Source organism: Helianthus annuus, chromosome 5 (genome assembly GCF_002127325.2).
Source record: "Helianthus annuus cultivar XRQ/B chromosome 5, HanXRQr2.0-SUNRISE, whole genome shotgun sequence".
In the NCBI taxonomy this organism is placed as follows: Eukaryota; Viridiplantae; Streptophyta; class Magnoliopsida; order Asterales; family Asteraceae; genus Helianthus; species Helianthus annuus.
This window is the reverse complement of record NC_035437.2, coordinates 154,841,654-154,865,190: the sequence shown is the minus strand read 5'-3', so window position 1 is coordinate 154,865,190 and position 23,537 is coordinate 154,841,654. Positions and strand designations below refer to the sequence as shown.

Genomic DNA, 23,537 nt, shown 5'->3' with positions numbered 1-23,537 from the left:
ACCCCCTGTGTTCTCTGTGGCGAGGCTAACAATGCTCGTTTTGTAGGTACCCGATGACCTGAGACACGTCAGAGTGAATACAAGTCGGCAGCCACGTCATAGTGTTGATTTTGGCTTCGACATGTAATTAAAAATATATAAAATAAAATAGATAAAAAGAAAAGGAAAATAAATTAAAAGAAAGAAAGTAAAAGAATATAAATGAAAAGAATTTAGAAAATTACACAGTTTGTCCCGACCCGTAAGGATAAAAAAATCATTTGAAAGAAATAACATAATGTGTTACAAATTATCAAACAAAATGTGATAAAAATAAAATAGTCATTTGGTAAAAAGAACATAATGTGTTGCAAATTTATCATAACAAAATGTGTTTTTTTAGTTAAAAATTTTCAAACCCTTAGTTTAAGAACACCATATGTAAGTTGGTATATATCATTTATAAATTTACTCAATAAAATATGTGAATTTTAGAAGTGCTATGGATTATATTTAAGAAGCATTTAAGTGTTATCTTTGATACTAATTTTCAGAAATAACTATATGTATCCTTTTTTCTTAGGAATCAAGAATACAGAAGTACGAGCCTATAGAACAGATCTGTTCAAGTAAGGTCGTAATAATCATACATAACATTATTACTACATACAAATCATAATTCTATAGACCTGGTTTAATACTTTTTATTCAAATAAGAAAAAATTTAGGTATTTCAAAATGCTATAAGGGTGAACGGAGTGGGGGCGGTAAACCCACTCGGTACCGACCCATCTCCATTGCCAACATGTTTACCAAACAAGCTTTACCGAAATGGGGGGCGAAATCGGTGAAGGTTCACCGACTAGGTGAAGGGAGGGAAAGGGGGAGAGAGAGGGTGTGTGGTGAGGTCCATTTCTTCTCAACCAATCACACATTTTTTTTTTAATAGTTTACCTAAACCCCATTAGGTAAACTACCGCCAACGTTTTTAGCATTAGGTAAACAATTGACATGGCGCTATGTGATTGGGTGACTTGGGAGTTTACCTATTCCAAATGTTTAACCACTCCCTTCACCCTAACATCATTACAGACTTAAGTAAGAAAACCAAGCTGAATCGAAATACCTTTTTTTTTCAAATGTGAGTTTCAAAATCAAAGAAGAAAGCAGCATGCAAGATCCTTTCTTTACCTCAAAGTACTTTGTTCTCCATCTCAGTTTACAAAATAACAACTCAGATACTGGTATCAAGTTCTCAACTAATAAGCACATAATAAAAGGGGTATTGTAGGGCGAAACCGACTTCTTCCAGTCATATTAATTCTACAACACCGGCTTTACTTCATTTGATAATCGGTAAACAATCTGGATATGCTTCCCAAATTCTACTTCCCGCGCCATATACAACCCCGTCCACCTCAGCATACGCTCATTCCTGCAACATTTCACAGATAAGAGTTACACTACATACACACGGGTGGCAATATCAGCAAGTCATACCGTTTGACCCGTCTCCTTTTGAGGAAAAAAATTGCAAGTGTATCCGTTGACCCGTTGTTAATAAAACAAGACCTGAATTGACTTGTAATAAATGGACGACGGGTCTGAAAACATAAGTAATATTAAACACGTCTCAATTATTACCTGCTCCATGTCTGCAGGACCGTCATTTTCCTTAGTTGCTTGATCTGTGGCACTTTGATTGCTTGTTGCATTGGACAAATTGGTATTTCCGATATTAAGATCGGCTGGAACTTGACCAGATTTCAAAGCCTGATTTAACCATCAATGGCAGCATATCAAACAATCGTAGTAGAAATTAGCACTTTTTTTTATAAATACAATTACATTACTGATTCTAGAAAAAATTCTAACATATTAAGAGTTGTAAACCCTTAACATATCTATTTAAAACACGAAAAAATCACCTTTTCAAGTCTTGCTACCTCTTCAAGGGTTTGAGAGTTGACAATGGCAGCCTGCACATAACATGTGATGTTACCGATAAGTACAACCGTGGCTAACTAATCAACTAAATGAAATGACCATTTATACTACTTAAACAATAATTTGAACTTTATAAAGGGCAACAGTTGTAAAATTTTTAAGCATTTAAGGTACATGTGTGCCAATGTTGTCAATAGCGGTTGCTATGGTCGCTATAGCAAATAGCGTAGCATATAGGTCGAAGGTTGCTACAGGGTATGTAGCCATAAATAGCAGGATTTCAGTTATTATTTTTTTTAATATAAATAGAGATTAAATATAGCTGGATTTTAGGTTTTTGTTAAATATACATGTAAAATAGCTATACCAGGGTATTTTGATATAATATACATATAATTTTTTTTTCTAGTGTATCGCTATGTATAAAATAGCGCCCACTCTTCGCTATGTAGCATATAGGTACCTTATCGCTATTTGTCGCTCTTTGCCATTAACAACTATGATGTGTGCATATAATAATAATACCTTTATAGCTATGATTTGCTCTGGTGTAGGGCCCACTGGTTTGGATGGCTCCTGTTCCTTAGGCTCATCGGTTGCAACCTCACCAGGTACAAACGTCTTCACAGATTCCTTTTTAGCCTCCTCTTCAGCCTCCTTTGACGCAAATAACTTTGCTGCTTCAATTCGCTCCTATCAATCACAACATAAGCAATCAATGGAAACTTTGCACATGATTAACAAACAAATGAAAAGAAAATTCATGATCAACTACCAGTAATCCAACAATCCCGCAAAGATAAGCATATGGAGAACAGTTAACGAACCTTTTGTTTCACTTTCTTGAAATCAAGCAGACGTAACGCCTTCAACTTGTGAATGACATACAACCGATAATTCGGTTTCTTTGTAATGTTATTGTCCAGCAAGCTCAGGTACTGTAGTTTCGGGAGTGACGCAAGTGGGTCAATCTCAACCAAGTTAACAAGCCGATTGTTAGTAAGAACCAAAGAGTGCAGTTTCGGCAAGAACTCTGTAAATTCAAACACCATAAATTGTCATATAAAACTCACAACAAACAAAACAAAACTCTAAGCATTATCATACCTCCAATGTTAGGGTTAATACGAGTAATCCTGTTGTTATTAAGCAGCAATGTTCCGAGCCTATTCAAATTAGGGAAGTTTTCGAGTTTCACAATCTCGTTATCAGACAAATCAATAGTGTCAAACTGATCCTGTTATTAAAATAAATCATCAACTACATTAGCAAATAACATATAGTAACAATAAACTAAATTACTAACCCTAAACTACACACCAGTGACGCATCTATCTGCCTTCTTTAGCTCATTAACACTAAGGATGAAAAATTTCAAACCGAACACCAGAACCGACCAAACATATTCGCTGCACCCTTACGTATTCAGTTCTAAATTTAGCTCAATTTTGGTATCTATCTGTACCCTTGCATACTGTACTAGTTCGTTATTTTTAACGTACTATACCACACTGGTACCGACCAAAGTAACATATACGATACTGTATTCAGTTTTAAATTTAGCTAAACTTAGGTATCATCGGTATTATGCGGTTCGTTACTTTTAACGTATACAGGTAAGGTACCGACCGAACATAACATATACTGTACTAGCTCGTTATTTTTAACGTACCGACCAAACATATACGATACTGTATTCGGTTTTAAATTTAGCTAAACTCAAATCATCGGTATTATGTGGTTCGTTACTTTTAATGTATACAGGTAAGGTACCAACCGAACATAACATATACTGTACGACATTAGGTTTAAATTTTAGCTAAATTTCGGTAACATTATTACGCTTATTATTCAGTTAGGTAAGATACCATACCATACCAGTACGGATCTCATCCCTAATTTAACATTTGTAAAACCTAGAAATTGGATAAAGAAGAAGACTAACCTCAGTAGCGCCCAAATTCTCTATCTCAGGAATCTTATTGCCTGCAAATTGAGCAAAATTAAAAGAACATATTCAGATATAGGAACGTGAATATATGTATATTTGAATGCGAATCATAAGTATTAGGTTACAGTGAAAAGTGAAAGAGGATTAAAGGATGAAAACCTCGAAGATCGAGTTCACGTTCGCGAAGAGCGTTGAAGAAATGAGGGCTTTTCCATATCAAATCGGCTGTAAGTCTCACCATTCTTCTTCTTCTTCTTGTTCGTGGTTTTGGTTTGTGAAAGAGAAGACGGTGTGGTGGCTAAAACCCCAAATGAACCAAACCAGGGATTTTTTTTTTACCATTTTACCCTTTGCTTCTATAAAGGAGGAAGGGTGTAAACAAGTGGAGCCGGCTAGTCATGTTTTGATGAAGATCGAGTTTGGTTTGGTTCGAGACTATTATTTCTGAGATCGAGTTTGACTCAAAAGTATAACGTAAGAACTCGAGTTTGGCTCGGCTCGAGGTAATTTGGAAACAATTTTTTAAATGAGCTAAAAGCTTGGCTTGAGCTTGATTTGATAGCTTAAACGAGTTAAAGTTTGGCTCACCAATGTTAAATAGTATGTATGTTGTATGTAAAGAAAAAGTAATATAAAGTTTGTTTGGGCTTTGTATGTAAAGCTCAAGCTCGGGCTTGATAATTAAACAATTCATATTTCAGGCTTGTTCGAGGTATTTATCTATCCGATATAGAGCAGCTCTCAAGTTGCTCCACCTTGTTTACACCCCTATAAATGAGAGAAGAAATAAATATATGTTTTGAAAAAAAACAGAGGAGTATCCGCATAATACGACAGGAAACACAGACACTGGTAATCATATATCATATTTAACTGTTTTTTTTTTAAGTTAAAAAGATCCTATAACAATACTATACTCAATGTATGAAAGCAAAATTTTATTGCCATTATACACTCATGTTAATTGTTTTATGGTTCTAATTTTTTAGAAAATATGAACGTGTGAAAAAGTTATGAACTTTTAATATTCAAGGGTGGTTGGTTTTAATGGATTGTACCATGTGTTTAAAGTCGTACAATTTGTAAAATTACTTTTACATTCTCGTTATATGTATTATAACACAGTACAAATAAATATTTGAAACAATATAATTCGTCTTATATTATAAATTAACATTACAAACAAATTATTATTATTATTATTATTATTATAAAATAAATAGAAGAAGGCACAGATAAAAACATACAAAGAAGAGACCTTATATTTAAATTAGGAAATCATATTAACCGTAAGATACACTTGTCCTTATTGCTTTAAATGTGATATACGTAGATGGTTTTATGACTGTTTACACCTAAATCATTTGGCCCAGCCCAACCAGACCTAACTGACAACTAAGATGGAGATCGGCAAGAATCAAGAGAGCAAAAGGAGAAGTTATTATAGAATCTTTTAAATCACTTAAAATTTCAATTTCGTAGTTTATATGTTTCATTGGTTATATATTATGATCTCTAAGGTTTATTACTTCTTAGACTGTTTTGGTTAGAATATTGTAATCTTGACCTTCGGGGCTTGATACAACCGACTTGGCCAAAACCTTAAGATTCAAGACCGTTGAATAAAATCATATGTTACTGAGCCATTTGAGTATTACCATGGATTCTGTATCATATATAGTGCATCATACGATTAATATGACTTGAGATACAATCTTTTACAAGTTTAAAGTGAGTATATATGTCTCGTTAATTCTAGTATCAAACCTTGCTTAGTAGCATCTTATATGAGTCTAATTAATAAAATATCTATAAATTAAGAAACATAATCATTTTGTAAAAAACCGTCACTACTTTTGAGAAGAGTTGCAAAAACTGTTGTATCAAAGAGAAGAGTTACAAAAATTGTTGTATCAAAGAGAGGAGTTACAATAACTGTTGTATCAAAGCACAACGACCTACAGACATTAAGTTGACCCTAGTTCAGGTAAAGTAAGACTAAACATTATGCATCACTTACACTACTACCTCATGCATTCCTTTTCAACTTTATCAGCAAAACTGTAGAGATCCGAGGATGGGCCCCGCCTTCTCGGAAAGCCACGCGATGGGTTAGATGGTGGAAGCGGTTCTGGTGGGACCCATCCCTGTGGTCTATCTCTACCATAAGGTTGTGAATCATATGTTTGAACATGTCTTGGATAATGCTGAACAGATGGCCCATGCCAACCATAAGGTTGAACATTAGCCGAATGGTGCATATGGTTATATGAACCAGTGAAACCACCGGCTGGACCATTGGGCACTGGGCTGGTTATAGTTTCACGCATTGCAGGTGTATTATTATATACATATACAGATGAAGGGGAATAGTTACTGATGTAACTATTATGGAGGTCTCGGTAACCGGTGCTGAGCTGTGTTGACTGGTGATACCGGTTCATGCCATAATGGTCAATGGGACTTTGGTGGGGTGGCATGCTTTCGTGGCCAAAACAAGCACGTTTTGCTTCCTGATGAATCGGGCCATCTAAAGACTTCCTCTTTTGGATTGGTTTTTCTTCGTTTAATTCTTTCTCGAGATTTTGTATTTTTTCATTGATTTTGAAGTCGGGAAGATGTGTTGAAGGATCAATGTTGTGAGATTCCAGACATTGTTTTACAGATTTCAGATCAAGTAACTGCTGCTTCGTTTCCTCCAACTGAAATTAAAAAAAAAAACCACAAGCACCAATTTTAGAAAATTTTACTCAAAAAACTATATTGTTATTAACAAGCAAATTGCATAGAAAGAAGAGAGGGTACTGGTTACCATGTGAAAAAAAGAACCGTTTTGAATATTTTTAATGCGACTGCGCAAAAATGTCGCTAAAATGCTCAGAGGGTGACACTTATCCTCCAACCCGAAAGTATAGGCTATATCAGCAGCTTCAATTTCCAGATTATTCTTCACCATAAAATCAATTACCTCTGAAACGAGTATAATTTAGCATAAAATAGTTTAGCTCATGAATTTAACCACAAAATGAATACATGAAGGGTCAAAAAGAGTGAAGTACACGGATAGTCCCTATGGCTTTCCATAATTTTGAATTTGGTCCCTAGCTTTCCAAAAGTACACAGATGGTCCGGTCCCTATGGTTTGCACTCTGTAAGACTGTAACGCATTTAGTCCCCAACCAACAAGCCAACAAATCTGAAGGTCTCAAAGGGTACAAGTTAGGGACTAAATATGTTACAAAGTGCAAACCACAAGGACCATCCATGTACTTTTGGCAAAATTTGGGGACTAAATGCGTCACAAAGTGCAAACCACCTGGACCATCCTTGTACTTTTAAAAAAGCTAGGGACCAAATCCAAAATTTGGAAAACCACAAGGACTATCCATTTACTTTATCCACATTATAGAAAGCCAATTGAATAATTTGTTCACATAATTCGGTACTAAAACTTATCAGTTACATCACCAACATATGTGTAAACATCTATTTTTATAACCTACACATGCGAAGATACTTTTCTTTAAAAAAAATTAGTTTTCTATTGAGCACGCTCCTATACATATATAGAGGCCAGTTATTGTACAATTGGCCTTAACTGGCCTTAACGTACGATGCGTACGCTGTGAAAATATAACATGCGGCTTCACAAACCCTGACAGCCTATAACATGCGGCTTAACTAAACCCTGACAGCCTATAACATGCGGATTCACTAAACCCTGACAGCCTATAGCATGCGGATTCACTACCTTGGACACTATATAACATGCGTACTTTACAAACCCGGACACTACTTCACAAACCCGGACACCTATAACGTGCGGCTTAACAAACTCGGAAACATATAACATGCGGAATACTCATCGCGTACGCTCGTACGTTAAGGTCAATTGTATTTTAATCACACATATTAAACGCCAACTTCGGTATAACCTCCCAAACGAACATTTTTTTTCCAGCCTCGGATTACCATCGTTATCATTATCGATGAATAAATAACCTCATTGGACGAATATTTTATTAGACTATATCATTATGGGCCCACGGGCTCAGTTAGGTTTCTAGGGTTACTCAAGATTGTGGATCATTAAAGATTATGGATTGAAGAATATTGCAAGATTATGGAATTCTGGCGAAATTGAAGATCTTCTTTGAGGGTTTATTATTTTTCATGGTTTTTTCATCAGTCTAAGCTTCTAGTTTCCTTCCGTTACGACTGCGGGGGAGTATTAAACTATATTACTCCGGGCCCACGGGCCCAATTAGGTTTCTAGGGTTACTCGTAATCTCTATATATATTGTAATCTAATCATTCAATAATAATCATTTAGCCTTTTACCATCTTGCATATTTCTTCTGGCCTGAGGTATACATTTATCGGAAGTTTTAACGTATAAGAAATCGACATAAGAAAGCAACAAACCTGGAATTTTCGGGACAAGAAAAACCGAACGACGAAGCGCAGCCGAAATTTCCTTCACATTACTAGCTCTAATCAAATCCACGATATCCCGAATCTCAAAAATATGATCTTGAATCCCGAATCCACTTATAAGCAGAAGCAAACCTCTGGCATCAACCTCATCCGCTTGTCTCGGTCCACCTTCTCTCATCATCCGTTTTCTCCAATTAACAGCCGCTTGTGCTGCGTATTCCACGTCACTTTTCGCAATCTCGATGACATCACCGCTGATCATCACAAACCACTCCAAAATTAAAACCGCAGCCTTCCTTCCTAGATCTTGCTTCTTCTGCAAGAACATTCTACGGTCCTGTACAAAAAACGCGCCAATGCTGTTTATAACTAGATTTGCGGGATCTTTGGCGAGCTTAAGTGCCTTTGCTAATTCCTTTCGAAAATTAATCATTTCGGAAAGATTTGCAGCTACGTGCCATTTCAGTTCCTTAGAACTCATGCTTTCACACAACGATTCTAATTCAGAAATCGCAGACTTCTTTGAAGCTTCGGTTTCTACTCTGTTAGGGTTTTGTTCTGTAACAATCGCTTTTGGAACCGCAGGTTCGGTTTGATCAGAAGAAGTTTCCGGAACAGTTTCCTCAGGCTTCTTCGAAGTATCAGTTTCTTCCGGAATCATCGGAGTATCAGATTCTTCTTCAGGGTTCTTTAATATGACAGTTACTTCTGTATTCTTACAGATATCGGTTTCATCAAGGCTTTCAGGTGTCCTCACGTTTTCATCGCTCCGTTTGCGATTACTATTCGTTCTATTAGGGTTTTGTTCGGAAACAATGGCTTCTGGAACGGTTGTTATGGTTTCATCATAGGAAGTTTCCGGAACAGTTTCTTCAGGCTTCTCCGAAGTATCAGTTTCTGAATGTTTCTTTGATGGATCAATTTCTTCACATGTATGGATTTCTTCAGGATTTTTCGACATGTTTTCCTGCTGAAGCGGATTTTCTAAGGGCTGGATTAATTTCCATTTTTTTACTTCTTTCTCAAGATTTTGTATCTTTTTATTAATTTTATGGTCGGGAAGAAGCGTCGAAGGATCAACGTTGTGAGATTCCAAACATTGTTTTACCGATTTCAGATCAGATAAGTGCTGCTCCACTGCCTCCTTCTGAAAATTATAAAATCACAAACGCCAATTTTAGTCCCTCGTACGTGTGACCTATTATTTTCGTATAAAATGTTTGACTTGGTTACCCTTTAATGACAAAACAGGTGAAACGAGTTGACCCAAATTAATTACTCAATTTAGGGATGACAGTTCCGGCCCATTTGCTTATGACTAAATAACTCACCCTATAACACACTTTGCCCATAAATAAATTTAATCTTGTGTACCCATATTTGACACGCCAACTATAGTTTAAAAAAAGTTCAATAACTTTAAATAAGAAGAGTTTCAGGTCAGGTTGGCTTCTGACCCGTATGAAGAAAAGGAACTTTCTAGTGATTAAAAGGAGCAAGTATTATGAGATTAAAAGGTTACTAGAAAAGAACATGGTCCAATTGAGAAGATAGCACAACACCATAAAGATTAGGATTAATTTCATATATACCCTTGCAAACTTGAAAAAATTCATATATACCTAACCAAAACTAAAAAATATCATATATGCCCTTACAAAATAGTTAAAATATCAAATGTGTTCAATTTATTAAATTAAAAACAATCTAATAAATAATCATTTTACCCTTATTTTTTTAACTTCAAGTTTTCATATATGCTCATCTTTTAACTTCATATTTTTATATAACAAATTTCAAGCTTAAATTTATTTTCCCCATTTTTATTTTTTCCCATAAACAATAGTATCCTCCATATATAATATTTAAGCTAAATAAATTAAGCTAGAAATGAGTAAATATGATATTTGAAGTTAAAAGGTCATATATGAGATTTCAAGTTTTAGAAAAATGTAAAACTGTCATTTATTAAATTGTTTTTAATGAATTGGGTATATATGATATTTCAACTACTTTGTAAGGGTATATATGATATTTATAATTTTGCATGGGCATATATGATATTTTACAAGTTTGTAGGGGTATATATGAAATTGCCCTAAAGATTATAATACAGAGAGAGAGAGAGAGAGAGAGAGTACTGGTTACCGTTTGAAACGGCGGACTGTTCTGAAAATCTTTAATTTTATTGTTCAAATATTCCGTCAATATGTTCTTGGGGTGACACATATCCTCCAACCCAAAAGTATAGGCAATATCGACGGCTTCAACTTCCAGATTATTCTTCAACATCAAAAAAATTACCCCTGAAACAAGTACAGTTCACCATTAAAAAGTCTAGCTCATGAATTAAACTAAAAGGAGAATATGTGAATGTTTCAAAATCAAACTAGATTTATTATTAGTTTTGTTGCAGGCTGCAGCAGCCTAAAATATGATCATTTCCCCAAAAAAGTATTTCTAAGAATCGGGATTGTCCAACACCATAAAACGGATCAACTTTGCCGCATTTCGACAATGGGCCTGTGGGATCTTACTAATAAACCCTAAATACTATCTAATACTTGTTCACGGGACCCACCAATACCCTACTACGCAGCTTGCATGGTGCTGCCCCCTTAAACATGATGGTATGGTATGGCATGAAATGTTTTTATTCGCCAACGAATATAAGAACTAGCGGTATGAATTTCTGACACGGCCCGAAAACCCGACACGAACCTAACAAGAAATTCACGGGTTTAGATTTAGTCTAAACGGGTTTGAGTCAGTTTCAGGTTGAACCCACGAACCCGTTTAGCTAGATGGGTCGGGTTAGCGGGTTGGACCTGCCAACCCACGAACATGACCCGTTTAACCCATTTATATTATATTTTATTACAATATGTTCTATGTCATAAATTAAATTGGGTGGGTATTTTATGCCATAAGTATGACTTAAAAATTCAGGTTGAACGGGTCGTGTTCGGCTCAACCCGCGAATATTTGGTTCATGTTCGGGTTCATATAGATGACACGATCTTCGGATTCGGGTCGTGTTCGGGTTCGTCTAAAATTTTCAGGTTCGGGTTGGGTTGGACCTGCCAACCCACGAACACGACCCGTTTAGCACCCCTAATAAGAACAAAGATCTAATGTACATATCATATTTGTTTGATCAACACATCAAACACCACATGGACAATTTGAATAATTTTCTTCAGTCCATAACTGTTATTAACATTGTTATCATTATCAATAAATAAATAAATAAATAAATAAATAAATAATATTTCTTCTGGCTATGAGGGTATTTATTAATCGAGGTTTTTAAGGTAATAAGAAATAGAGACAAAAAAGCAACATACATGGCATTTTGGGGATCAGAAAAGCCGAACGACAAAGCGCAGTGGAAATTCCCTTCCAATTACTAGCTCGCATCAAATCCATAATATCCGGAGGGTTGAAAACATGATCTTGAATCCCGAATCCACTGATAAACAAAAGCAAACCCCTAGCATCAACCTCGTCCGTTTTTCCAAAACCACCTTCTTTGAGCATCCGTATTTTCCAATCAACAGCAGCTTTTGCCGCACATTCCTGGTCACTCTTCTCGATCTCAATGCCATCGCTGCTGATCATCACAAAACACTCCAAAATCAAAACTGCAGCCATTCTTGATAACCTTTGCTTGTTATCGTGGACGACTGTGCGGCTGACAGGAAACCTGCGGTTGGCACGAAACCCGCGCCTGATAATGCAGCCTAAAACGAGTTTCGCAGGATCTTCCGCTAGCTTCAACGCTTTTACAATTTCCTCGCGAAGATTAATCATTTCAGAAATATGAGCTGCTACATGCTGCTTCAGTTGCGTAGAATTCATGCTTTGACAAAAGGCTTGTAATTGTAACACAGAAATTACAGACTTCTTTGAAGCTTCAGTTTCCGTTCTATTAGGGTTTTGTTCTGAAACAATGGCTTCTGGAACCGCACAAGAAGTTTCTGGAACAGTTTCTTCAGGCTTCTTCCAAATATCAGTTTCTTCTCGATTCTTTGAAGTATCGATTTCTTCTGGAATCATTGAAGTACCAAGTTCTTCAGGCTTCTTCAATACAACAGTTTCTTCAGTCTGTTCAGGCTTCATCAAATTATCGATTTCTTCAGGCTTATTCGATATATTACTTTCTTCTAGGGTTTCAGAAGCTGTAACATTTCCATGGCTTTGTTCGCCATTAGAAGCCACTCCGTTAGGGTTTTGTTCTTCAGGATTCTTCGATACATCAAATTCTTTAGCCGCTTTGCTTTCATGACCAATACAAGCACGCTTTGCTTCCTGATGAATTGAGTTATCTAAAGACTTCCTTTTTTGGATTAATTTCGATTCGTTTACTTCTTTCTCGAGATTTTGTATTTCTTCATTGACTTTGAAGTCGGGAAGAAGGGTCGAAGGATCAATATTGTGAGATTCCAAACATTGTTTTACCGACTTCAATGCCTCCAACTGGAAGTTAAAAAATCACAAACATCAGTCTTGGTTCCTCGTACATTTGACCAACCGTATAATCATATATATCGTATGTAATGTTTTGAGTTTTGAGTTGGTTACCCTTTAATAATGACAAAATAGGTGAAACTAGTTGAACAAATCAATCACTCAATATATAGGTTGATTGAACAGGGCTATACATAAATTCTAACTATCCAAAAAGGTAATAATTTAAAAACGATTGTCAAATGGGTCAAAAGTTGCCCAATGTGTGACCTTAATACATTAAGACTCCTTAAATCAGTTTACTCAAAAAGTTATACTATTATTGCACTGCCAAATTTGCATAGAAAGGTAACAATGTTTGGTCCTATTTATATTTAAAGGAATGTAGATTTTCCCACTCCAATAAACGACCTGACCAAACTATGTTACCTAACTTACCTTAAAAATACACTTTGCCCGTATTGAAATAAAATACAACTTTTGTAATCATATTTGACGCACTATTTACCAACAAAAAAGTTCAATAATCGTATATGGGATTCTCCTTGAATTTCAAGTGATAAAAAGGGGCAATTAATTTGAGATTTAAAGTTACGAAAAAAAGAAAATGTCCTAATTGAGAAGATGGCACAACACCAGAGGAGAGAGGGGGGGGGGGGGGGGTATTGGTTACCTTTTGAAAAGGTGAATCATTCTGAATATCTTTAATTTTATTGTGCAAATATGTCGTCAATATGTTCTGAGAGTTACACGTATCCTCCAACCCAAATGTATAGGCCATATCAACAGCTTCAATTTCTAAATTATTCTTCACCATCAAAGAAATTACCTCTGAAACAAGTATAATTTACCAGAATATAGTTTAGCTCATGAATATAAAAAAATAAAATATGAATGCTTAAAATTTAACAACCTATAGATTCATCACCATATATTTATATCCACCCTTAAAAGTCAGTCTAGTTATAAAAATGAAACAACAAGAAGTTTGTGTCATGCAACCAGGGTACAAGTCTAGCAATGCCCATCAAGAATGTGTATATGGTTCTAATTCAAAGTAAAATTTAACCTATAGATTCATCACCATATATTTATATCCACCCTTAAAAGTCAGTCTAGTTATAAAAATGAAACAAGAAGTTTGTGTCATGCAACCATGGTCTACAAGTCTAGTGATGCCCATCAAGAATGTGTATATGGTTCTAATTCAAAGCAAATAGTTTAGCATAATTCTCCTACATTATACATCTAATGCTTCAAATTATGGCATATTCCAGTTTATTTTGTGGGTAACCATGAGAACCCATTACCAAAAAACTCACGTGACCCAACCCATACATTGCTAAGCAATGGGATCAGGTAAAACGCAGATTGTGCCAGGCAAGTGGCCTTCTATGGGGTTAAAGGTTGAAAAGCGTCGGAAGCTTTATTTAAACTTGTGTTAAATGGAATTTAAGATTAACAAAAAAAAAAAAAAAAAAAAAAAAAAAAACTTGTGAGAGGGCCTCAAGCAATTACCAATGCACTATCCCCTTGAAAGTTATGGTATGGCATGGCATTTTTTATTCACGCAACAAAAGAAGAAAGATCTAATGTATATACCATTGTTGCTTAACCACACACACACCAAATAAATAATTTTCTTCAGTCCATACTTATTATTATTGTTATCCTTAGTTATCATCATCGACAAATAAATATATAACGACACTGAACGATATTTCCTCTTGTCCTGAGGGTATGCATTTATCGAGGTTTTCAAGTATAAGAAACTATACGCGGGTTGAATAAATGTAACTTTATATGATAAATAATAAAAACAATATATCTTTAAAAACATCGTTTAACACACGTTTGAATAAATGTAATTTTGTATACTAAATAATAAAAAGCTTATATATTTAAAAAAAAACCGTGTACAATAAATCTAATTTTATATACCAAATAATAAAAAACTTATATCTTTAATTTTATATACCAAATAATATAAAAAGTTATCTTTAAAAAAACTAACAGATATACTCGATATGCGATGGATAGGGTGATTGCGGAGATGGTTCTTGAAAAGAAGATATATTACTCCGTATTTAAGAAGCAAATCAGCAGCCATTTGAGTGATAAAATGTTGGTACCAATTCCGACAATTTGATTTATAAATCATGTAATAAAATCGATATAATTTTTTTATAATGATAATAAAAATAAACAATATATTAATACAAAGTTTGGTTTTCGTGATAAACACTATGTTTTATTTGAAAATATCTTAAATTAACAATTTTAATTTTAGGATAATATTTTATTAGAAAAAATAGAAGGACTCTATTTGACATTCAAAGTAGGATAAAATTTAATTTAATTTATTATTTATTTGATTAATATAAGATAAGTAAGAAAGAGAGGCGGGAAAATCAAAAAGTAGACGTCTCCAATGGATGACACGTCACACATTGATTTTATATAGTATAGATTAACATATAAAAGCAACATACCTGGAATTTTTGGCATAAGAAAAACTGAACGACGAAGTGCGGTTGATATTCCCTTCCAATTACTAGCTCGAATCAAATCCATAATATCCTGAGGCTTGAAAACATGATCTTGAATCCCAAATCCACTGATAAACAAAAGCAAACCCCTGGCATCAACCTCGTCCGTTTTTCCAAAACCACCGTCTTCGATCATCCGTTTTTTCCAAATTGAAGCATCTTTTGCTGCACATTCGCGGTCTCTTTTCACGATCTTAATGCCATCATCACTGCTTATCATCACAAAACACTCCAAGATCAAAACCGCAGCCATTCTTGATAAATTTTGAAAGTCATCGTGGAATGATCTAGTGTGGCTGACAAAGAATTTGCCAATGCTGCTTATAACAAGTTCTGCAGGATCATTCGCTAGCTTCAACGCTTTTGCAATTTCCTCACGAAGATAAACCATTTCAGAAAAATGTGTTGCTACATGCCGCCTCAGTTGCCTAGGACACATGCTTTCACAAAAGGATCGTAACACAGAAACCACAGAAGTTTCTAAAACAGTTTCTTCTGGAATCATCCGAGTATCAAGTTCTTCAGGCTTAGGCTTATTCGATACATTAATTTCTTCTAAGCTTTCAGTTTCCGTAACAATTTCATGACTCTGTTCGCCATTAGTAGCCATTCCGTTAGGGTGCTGTTCTGAAACAATAGCTTCTGGAACAGTTTCTTCCTGCTTCTTCAAAGGATTAGTTTCTGCATGTTTCATCAATGTATCGATTTCTTCATGCCTCTTCAAAGCATCAAATTCCTCAAGCGTATTTGAAGTATCAATTTCTACAGGATTCTCAGACACATCGATTTCTTCAGAATTCTTCGACACATCAACAAGGTTCTTCGAAGTATCAATTTCTTCATAATTGTGCAAAAAGTCGGTGCTATCAGGCGTCGTTGCAGATTCATGCTGATGTGGCATGTTTTCATGACCAAAACAAGCACGCTTTGCTTCCTGATGAATTGAGTTTTCTAAGGACTCCCTTTTTTGGATTAATTTCGATTCGTTTACTTCTTTCCCGAGATTTTGTATTTTTTCATTGATTTTGAAGTCGGGAAGAAGCGTCGAAGGATTAACACTGTGAGATTCTAAACATTGTTTTACCGATTTCAGATCAATTAACTGCTGCTTCATTGCCTCCAACTGAAAATTAAAAAATCACAAACATAAATGTTGGTCCCTCATACGTTTGACCAATCATATATTTCATATGTAATGTTTTGAGTTGATTACCCTTTAATAATGACAAAATAGGGCGAAATCAGTTGAACAAATCAATTACTCAATTTAGGGACGCATTTGCTTATAAATAGGTGGATACGCGCTATAGATAATTTCTAACTGTCCAAAAAGGTAATATTTTAAAAACAGTTGTCAAATGGGTCAAAAGTTGCCCAAAGTGTGACTTTAATACATTAAAGGTAACTATTAGACAATATAATTAGGTGATATTTTAGGGACTTGATTGTAATATGGTGTTCTATATAAACACTATAATATTGCAACCCTAAGTACACAACCTTAATCTAATACAATTTTCCCTGGTTCAATTGTAACATTGTTTGGTCACGTTTCTATTTAAAGGAATATAGGTTTTCTCACTCCAAAAAACGACCCGACCCCGACACTCGAAACCATGCAATTTAACTAGTCTTCAAATCCCACATCAATGTCATGTCAGCACCACGTCAGGAAAAAAGTCAACAGGTTGCAAGCCAGTTATATATGACGTCATTTTGACCAATGTGGTCAGATTCCCCTACATGGAACTTTCGCAAGTTTGATCCCCTTTTTGCCAAAAAAAAGTTGAAACTGAGTCTTTTATTGAAGTAAAAAAGAAAATACTCTACTCCTTCAAGTAGAAAGATAACCAAACAATGTTACCTAACTTTAGTAACTTACCTTAATTTGCACTTTGCCCGTATTGAAATAAAATATAACTTTTGTAATCATATTTGATGCACTAATTACGGACAAAAAGTTCAATAATCATATATGGGATTCTGCTTGAATTCTTTCAAGTGATAAAAAAGGGGCAAGTGATTTAAGATTTAAAGTTTACCAAAAAAGGAAGTTTTCTAATTGAGAAGACGGCACAACACCAAACAAGATTATACTATACTTAGTACAAGCAAGAGAGAGAGAGAGAGGGGGTAATGGTTACCTTTTGAAAAGGCGAATCGTTCTGAATATCTTTAATTTTATGGTGCAAATATGTCGTCAATATGTTCCGAGAGTTAGACGTATCCTCCAACCCGAATGTATAGGCCATATCAACAGCTTCAATTTCCAGATTATTCTTCACCATCAAAGAAATTACCTCTGAAACAAGTATAATTTACCAGAAAATAGTTTAGCTCACGAAGTTAAAAAAATAATGAATATATGAATGTTTAAAATTTAAACTAGATTCATTATCATATATTTATACCCAGTATCCACCCTTAAAAGTCAGTTTAGTTATAAGAATGAAATAACAAGAAGTTTGCATCATGCAACCATTGTACAAGTCTAGTGATGCGAATATGTATATGGTTTTATTCACGCAACAAAAGTAAGAACAAAAATCTAATGTATATACCATGTTTGCTTAATCACACACAACCCAAATGAATAATTTTCTTCAGTCCATAATTGTTATTATTATTATTATTGTTATTTGTAGTTATCATCATCATCAACAAATAAATAAATAAATAAATAACGACACTAAACGATATTTCCTCTTGTCCTGAGGATATGCAATTATCAAGGTTTTAAAGTACAAGAAATTAACATAAAAAAAGCAACAAACCTGGAACTTTTGGCATAAGAAAAGCTGAACGACGAAGTGCGGTGGATATTCCCTTCACATTACTAGCCCGAATCAAATCCACAATATCTTGAATCTTGAAAACATCGTCTTGAATCCCAAATCCACTGATAAGCAGAAGCAAACCCCTGGCATCAACCTCGTCCGTGTGTCCAAATCCACCTTCTCTGATCATCCGTTTTCTCCAAATTACAGCATTATTTAATGCATGTTCGCGTTCTCTTTTCTCGATCTCAATGCCATCATCATTACTGATCATCACAAAACACTCCAACATCAAGACTGAAGCCAGCCTTCCTGCAGTTTCCTTATTCCCCAAATCTTTGCAGAATGATCTACTGTCCTGTCCAAAAAAATTGCCAGTGCAGTTTAGAACGAGTTTTGCAGGATCTTTAGCCAGCTTCAACGCCTTAATAATTTCCTCGCGAAGATTTAACATTTCAGATAAATGTTTTGCTACATGCCACCTCAGTCCCTTAGTAATCATGTTTTTACACAAGAATTGCAATTTCCCCACAAACTTGTTTAAAGCCGTTTCCTTATCCTTATCCTTCTTACGTTTACCAGTTTTTCTTCGCTTTCTTTGCTTCTTCGAAGTGTAGGTTTCTTCTGGACTCCTTGAAGAATAATTTTCTTCAGGCTTCTGCAGTACATCAATTCCTTGAGGATCCTTACCGATATAAGTTTCTTCAAGGCCTTCAGGTATCCTCACATTGATTTCATTGCTCCGTTCGCCACTCGTAGCCGTTTCCTTATCCTTATCCTTCTTACGTTTACGAATTTTTCTTCGCTTCTTCGAAGTGTAGGTTTCTTCTGGACTCCTTGAAGAATAATGTTCTTCAGGCTTCTGTAGTACATCAATTCCTTGAGGATCCTTACCGATATAAGTTACTTCAAGGTCTTCAGGTGACCTCACATTGATTTCATTGCTCTGTTCGCCACTCGTAGCCGTTCCGTTAGGCTTTTGTTCTAAAACAACAGCTTCTGGAAAAGCAGTTATACTTTGATCACCAAAAGTTTCTACATGTTTCTTCAATACATCAATTTCTTCACACTTTTTCGAACTATCAATTCCTACAAAATTCTCAGACGCACCCATTTCTCCACAATTCTTTGACACATCAACAACAACTTCAAGCTTCTTCGAAGCATCAAATTCTTCAAAACTGGGCGAAAAATCGGCAGTTGCAGACTCATGATTCCGTTGGCAATCACTTTCACTTTCCTTAGGGTTTTGCTCTGAAACAATAGCTTCTAAAACATCATTTATCGCTTGATCAACAAAAGTTTCTGCAACAGGCTTCTTCAAAGCATCAGTTTCCGCATGTTTCTTCAATACATCAATCTCTTCAACATTCTTCGATACATCAACAACTTCAAGCTTATTTGAAGCCGTTTCCTTATCCTTATCCTTATCCTTCTTACGTTTACCAGTTTTTCTTCGCTTTCTTTGCTTCTTCGAAGTGTAGGTTTCTTCTGGACTCCTTGAAGAATAATTTTCTTCAGGCTTCTGCAGTACATCAATTCCTTGAGGATGCTTACCGATATAAGTTTCTTCAAGGCCTTCAGGTGCCCTAACATTGAGTTCATTGCTCCGTTCGTCACTCGTAGCCGTTCCGTTAGGCTTTTGTTCTAAAGCAACAGCTTCTGGAACAGCAGTTATACTTTGATCACCAAAAGTTTCTACATGTTTCTTCTCGAGATTTTGTATTTTTTCATTGATTTTGTAGTCGGGAAGAAGCGTCGAAGGATTAACACTGTGAGATTCTAAACATTGTTTTACCGATTTCAGATCAATAAACTGCTGCTTCATTGTCTCCAACTGCAAATTAAAAAATCACAAACATCGATATTTGGTCTCTTGTATACTTCGTAGGTAATGTTTTGAGTTGGTTACCCTTTAATAAATGACAAAATAGGGTGAAAATAGTTGAATAGATCAATTACTCAATTTAAGGATGGCATTTTAGACCCATTTGCTTATAAATAGGTTGATCCGGGCTATACATAAATTCTAATTGTCCAAAAAGGTAATATTTTAAAAACAATTGTCAAATGGGTCAAAAGTTGCCCAAAGTGTAACATTAATACATTATTGCACTGCCAAATTTGCATAGAAAGGTAACATTGTTTGGTCATATGTCTACTTAAGGAATATAGATTTTCTCACTCCAAAAAACGACCCGGCCCGACACTCAAAACCATGCAAGTTAACCAGTAATCAAATCCCACATCAATTTAATGTCAGCACCACGATGGGAAAAAAGTCAACAGGTTGCACGCCGGTTAAATACTGACATCATATTGACCAATGTGGTCAGATTCCCCTACATGGAACTTTCGAAAGTTTGATCACTTTTTTTACCTAAAATAGTTGAAACTTAGTTTTTTTTATAAGTAAAAAAAGGAAATTACTATAGTCCTTTAGGTGGAAATAAGACCAAACTACGTTACCAAACTTACCTTAATCATATTTTGTAATCATATTTGACGATTACCGACAAAAAGTTCAATAATCATATATGGGATTCTGCTTGAATTCTTTCAAGTGATAAAAAGGGGCAACTAATTTGAGATTTTAAGTTTACTAAAAAAGAAAGTGTTCTAATTGAGAAGATGGCACAAAACCAAACAAGATTCTACTATACTTAGTACGAGAGAGAGAGAGAGAGGGTATTGGTTACCGTTTGGAAAGGCGAATCGTTCTGAATATCTTTAATTTTATTGTGCAAATATGTCGTCAATATGTTCTGAGAGTTACACGTATCCTCCAACCCGAACGTATAGGCAATATCAACAGCTTCAATTTCTAGATTATTCTTCACCATCAATGAAATTACATCTGAAACAAGTATAATTTACCAGAATAGAGTTTAGCTCATGAAGTTAAAAAAAAAAATAACAATATATGAATGTTTAAAATTTAACCTAGATTCATTATCATATATTTGTATCCACCCTTAAAACTTAAAAGTCAGTTTAGTTATATCCACCATAATAATTCTCCTACATTATACATACGATGCTTCAACCCAAATGCATATGCATATGCCATGTTAGCTTAATCACACACAACACAACCCAAATGAATAATTTCTTCAGTCCATAATTGTTATTATAATTGTTATCTGTAGTTATCATCATCAACAAATAAATAAATGACGCCAACAAACGATATTTCCTCTTGCCCTGAGGGTATGCATTTATAGAGGTTTTAAAGTACAATAAATTAACATATAAAAGCGATAAACCTGGAATTTTTGGCATAAGAAAAGCTGAACGACGAAGTGCGGTTGATATTCCCTTCACATTACTAGCCCGAATCAAATCCACAATATCTTGAATCTTGAAAACATCATCTTGAATCCCAAATCCACTGATAAGCAGAAGCAAACCCCTGGCATCAACCTCGTCCGTTTTTCCAAAACCACCTTCGTTGATCATCCGGTTTCTCCAAATTACAGCATTATTTAATGCACGTTCGCGTTCTCTTTTCTCGATCTCAATGCCATCATCATTACTGATCATCACAAAACACTCCAACACCAAGACTGAAGCCAGCCTTCCTGCAGTTTCCTGTCCAAAAAAATTGCCAGTGCAGTTTAGAACGAGTTTTGCAGGATCTTTAGCCAGCTTCAACGCCTTAATAATTTCCTCGCGAAGATTAAACGTTTCAGATAAATGTTTTGCTACATGCCACCTCATTTCCCTAGTAATCATGTTTTCACACAAGAATTGCAATTTCCCCGCAAACTTGTTTAAAGCAGTTTCCTGATCCTTATCCTTCTTATGTTTACCAGTTTTTCTTCGCTTTCTTTGCTTCTTCGAATTGCAATTATTTTCTTCAGGCTTCTGCAGTACATCAATTCCTTGAGGATCCTTACCGATATAAGTTTCTTCAAGGCCTTCAGGTGTCCTCACATTGATTTCATTGCTCCGTTCGCCACTCGTAGCCGTTCCGTTAGGCTTTTGTTCTAAAACAACAGCTTCAGGAACAGCAGTTATACTTTGATCACCAAAAGTTTCTACATGTTTCTTCAATACATCAATTTCTTCACACTTCTTCGAACTATCAATTTCTACAAAATTCTCGGACGCATCCATTTCTCCACAATTCTTTGACACATCAACAACAACAACTTTAAGCTTCTTCGAAGCATCAAATTCTTCAAAATTGGGCGAAAAATCGGCAGTTGCAGACTCATGATTCCGTTGGCAATCACTTTCACTTTCACTTTCCTTAGGGTTTTGCTCTGAAACAATAGCTTCTAGAACATCATTTATCGCTTGATCAACAAAAGTTTCTGCAACAGGCTTCTTCAAAGCATCAGTTTCCGCATGTTTCTTCAATACATCAATCTCTTCAACATTCTTCGACACATCAACAACTTCAAGCATCTTCGAAGCATCAAATTCTTCAAAATTGGGCAAAAAATCGGCAGTTGCAGACTCATGATTCCGTTGGCAATCACTTTCACTTTCCTTAGGGTTTTGTTCTGAAACAATAGCTTCTATAACATCATCTATCGCTTGATCAACAAAAGTTTCTGCAACAGGCTTCTTCAAAGCATCAGTTTCCACATGTTTCTTCAATACATCAATCTCTTCAACATTCTTCGATACATCAACAACTTCAAGCTTATTCGAAGCATCAGTTTCTCCATAATTATGCGAAAAATCGGTGCTATCACAATCCTTAGGGTTTCGTTCTAACGCAACGACTTCTGGTGAAGCGGTTATCGTTTGATCACTATAACTTTCTAATAAATTAGGGCTAACCGTTTCGACGAGATGAGGTGGCAATTTGGAGTCGATTGATGAGTTAATGAAATTGATATGAGTCTGCAAGTCGTCGTAGTGGTTGAGGAATGCTGATAAGGCGGTGGAGAAGGTGTGGAGTTGGTTGATGGAGGTGGAGAATGGTATATCGGCGGTGAGAGTGGTGGTTGTGATGTGTGGTGGTTGTTTTGATGTTGAAGGAGGAGGTGTAGGTGGTGATGTTGGGAGGGATGACTGATTCTGTAAGTTGATGAGACCGGAGATGGTGTCCATCGACGGTGGGGCTCCGGTGGGTGATCGGAGAGGTAACTGTTACAAGAAAAGGAGCATATATCTTTATATAAATAATTAATGATAAGTTTAGCATTAATAATGATAATAATAATAATAATAAAATATTATTTTGTTGACGATAAATATGGTAGATAATAATAATAATAATAATAATAATAATAATAATAATAATAATAATAATAATAATAATTAAAAGGTTGAACAAAAGTTATTTATTATTATGCCCGTGAGGGACATTTTCTATCATATCAACATTTTCTATCGTTTTAATGCTATCATTTTATCATTATTTTCTAATTTTGTTATTCTCTTCATGCCCAGTAAAGTCCACGGGGTGGT

At 35.3% G+C, this 23,537-nt stretch overlaps 2 protein-coding genes across 3 annotated transcripts; both read right to left on the bottom strand.

Moving 5' to 3' along the window:
* Positions 1-1,129: 1,129 nt before the first annotated feature.
* LOC110941667 (U2 small nuclear ribonucleoprotein A') lies at positions 1,130-4,200 on the bottom strand. The gene is made up of 8 exons (XM_022183331.2): positions 4,037-4,200; positions 3,872-3,912; positions 3,034-3,163; positions 2,754-2,959; positions 2,452-2,619; positions 1,908-1,958; positions 1,624-1,752; positions 1,130-1,414 (listed from the first exon to the last, which is right to left on the bottom strand). The coding sequence occupies exons 1-8, from the start codon at positions 4,116-4,118 to the stop codon at positions 1,409-1,411; spliced, it is 813 nt and encodes a 270-aa protein (XP_022039023.1). The 5' UTR covers positions 4,119-4,200; the 3' UTR covers positions 1,130-1,408.
* Positions 4,201-5,709: 1,509 nt separating this feature from the next.
* On the bottom strand, positions 5,710-23,229 carry LOC110941666. Of its 2 annotated transcripts, XM_035990299.1 has the most exons (12): positions 21,377-23,229; positions 20,810-20,967; positions 18,469-19,947; positions 18,108-18,432; positions 17,478-17,635; positions 15,277-16,456; positions 13,458-13,615; positions 11,662-12,793; positions 10,463-10,620; positions 8,303-9,461; positions 6,690-6,847; positions 5,710-6,579 (listed from the first exon to the last, which is right to left on the bottom strand). In XM_035990299.1, exons 1-12 carry the CDS (start codon positions 23,175-23,177, stop codon positions 5,902-5,904), a joined length of 8,544 nt encoding a protein of 2,847 aa, XP_035846192.1. In that variant the 5' UTR covers positions 23,178-23,229; the 3' UTR covers positions 5,710-5,901. The 2 variants fall into 2 exon arrangements, with proteins under 2 accessions (XP_035846192.1, XP_022039021.1); XM_022183329.2 differs by having other exon boundaries at positions 18,108-19,947.
* Between the last annotated feature and the right edge of the window lie 308 nt (positions 23,230-23,537).

Coding starts and splice junctions, on each gene's coding strand:
- LOC110941667 (XM_022183331.2), bottom strand. CDS start 4,118: ATGGTGAGACTTACAGCCGATTTGATATGGAAAAGCCCTCATTTCTTC. Junction 3,164..3,871: donor AGAATTTGGGCGCTACTGAG/GTTAGTCTTCTT, acceptor TTTTAATAACAG/GATCAGTTTGACACTATTGA. Junction 1,753..1,907: donor AGGTAGCAAGACTTGAAAAG/GTGATTTTTTCG, acceptor TGGTTAAATCAG/GCTTTGAAATCTGGTCAAGT.
- LOC110941666 (XM_022183329.2), bottom strand. CDS start 23,177: ATGGACACCATCTCCGGTCTCATCAACTTACAGAATCAGTCATCCCTC. Junction 6,848..8,302: donor TCTTGTCCCGAAAATTCCAG/GTTTGTTGCTTT, acceptor TACTCGTTTCAG/AGGTAATTGATTTTATGGTG. Junction 6,580..6,689: donor ACGGTTCTTTTTTTCACATG/GTAACCAGTACC, acceptor TTTTAATTTCAG/TTGGAGGAAACGAAGCAGCA.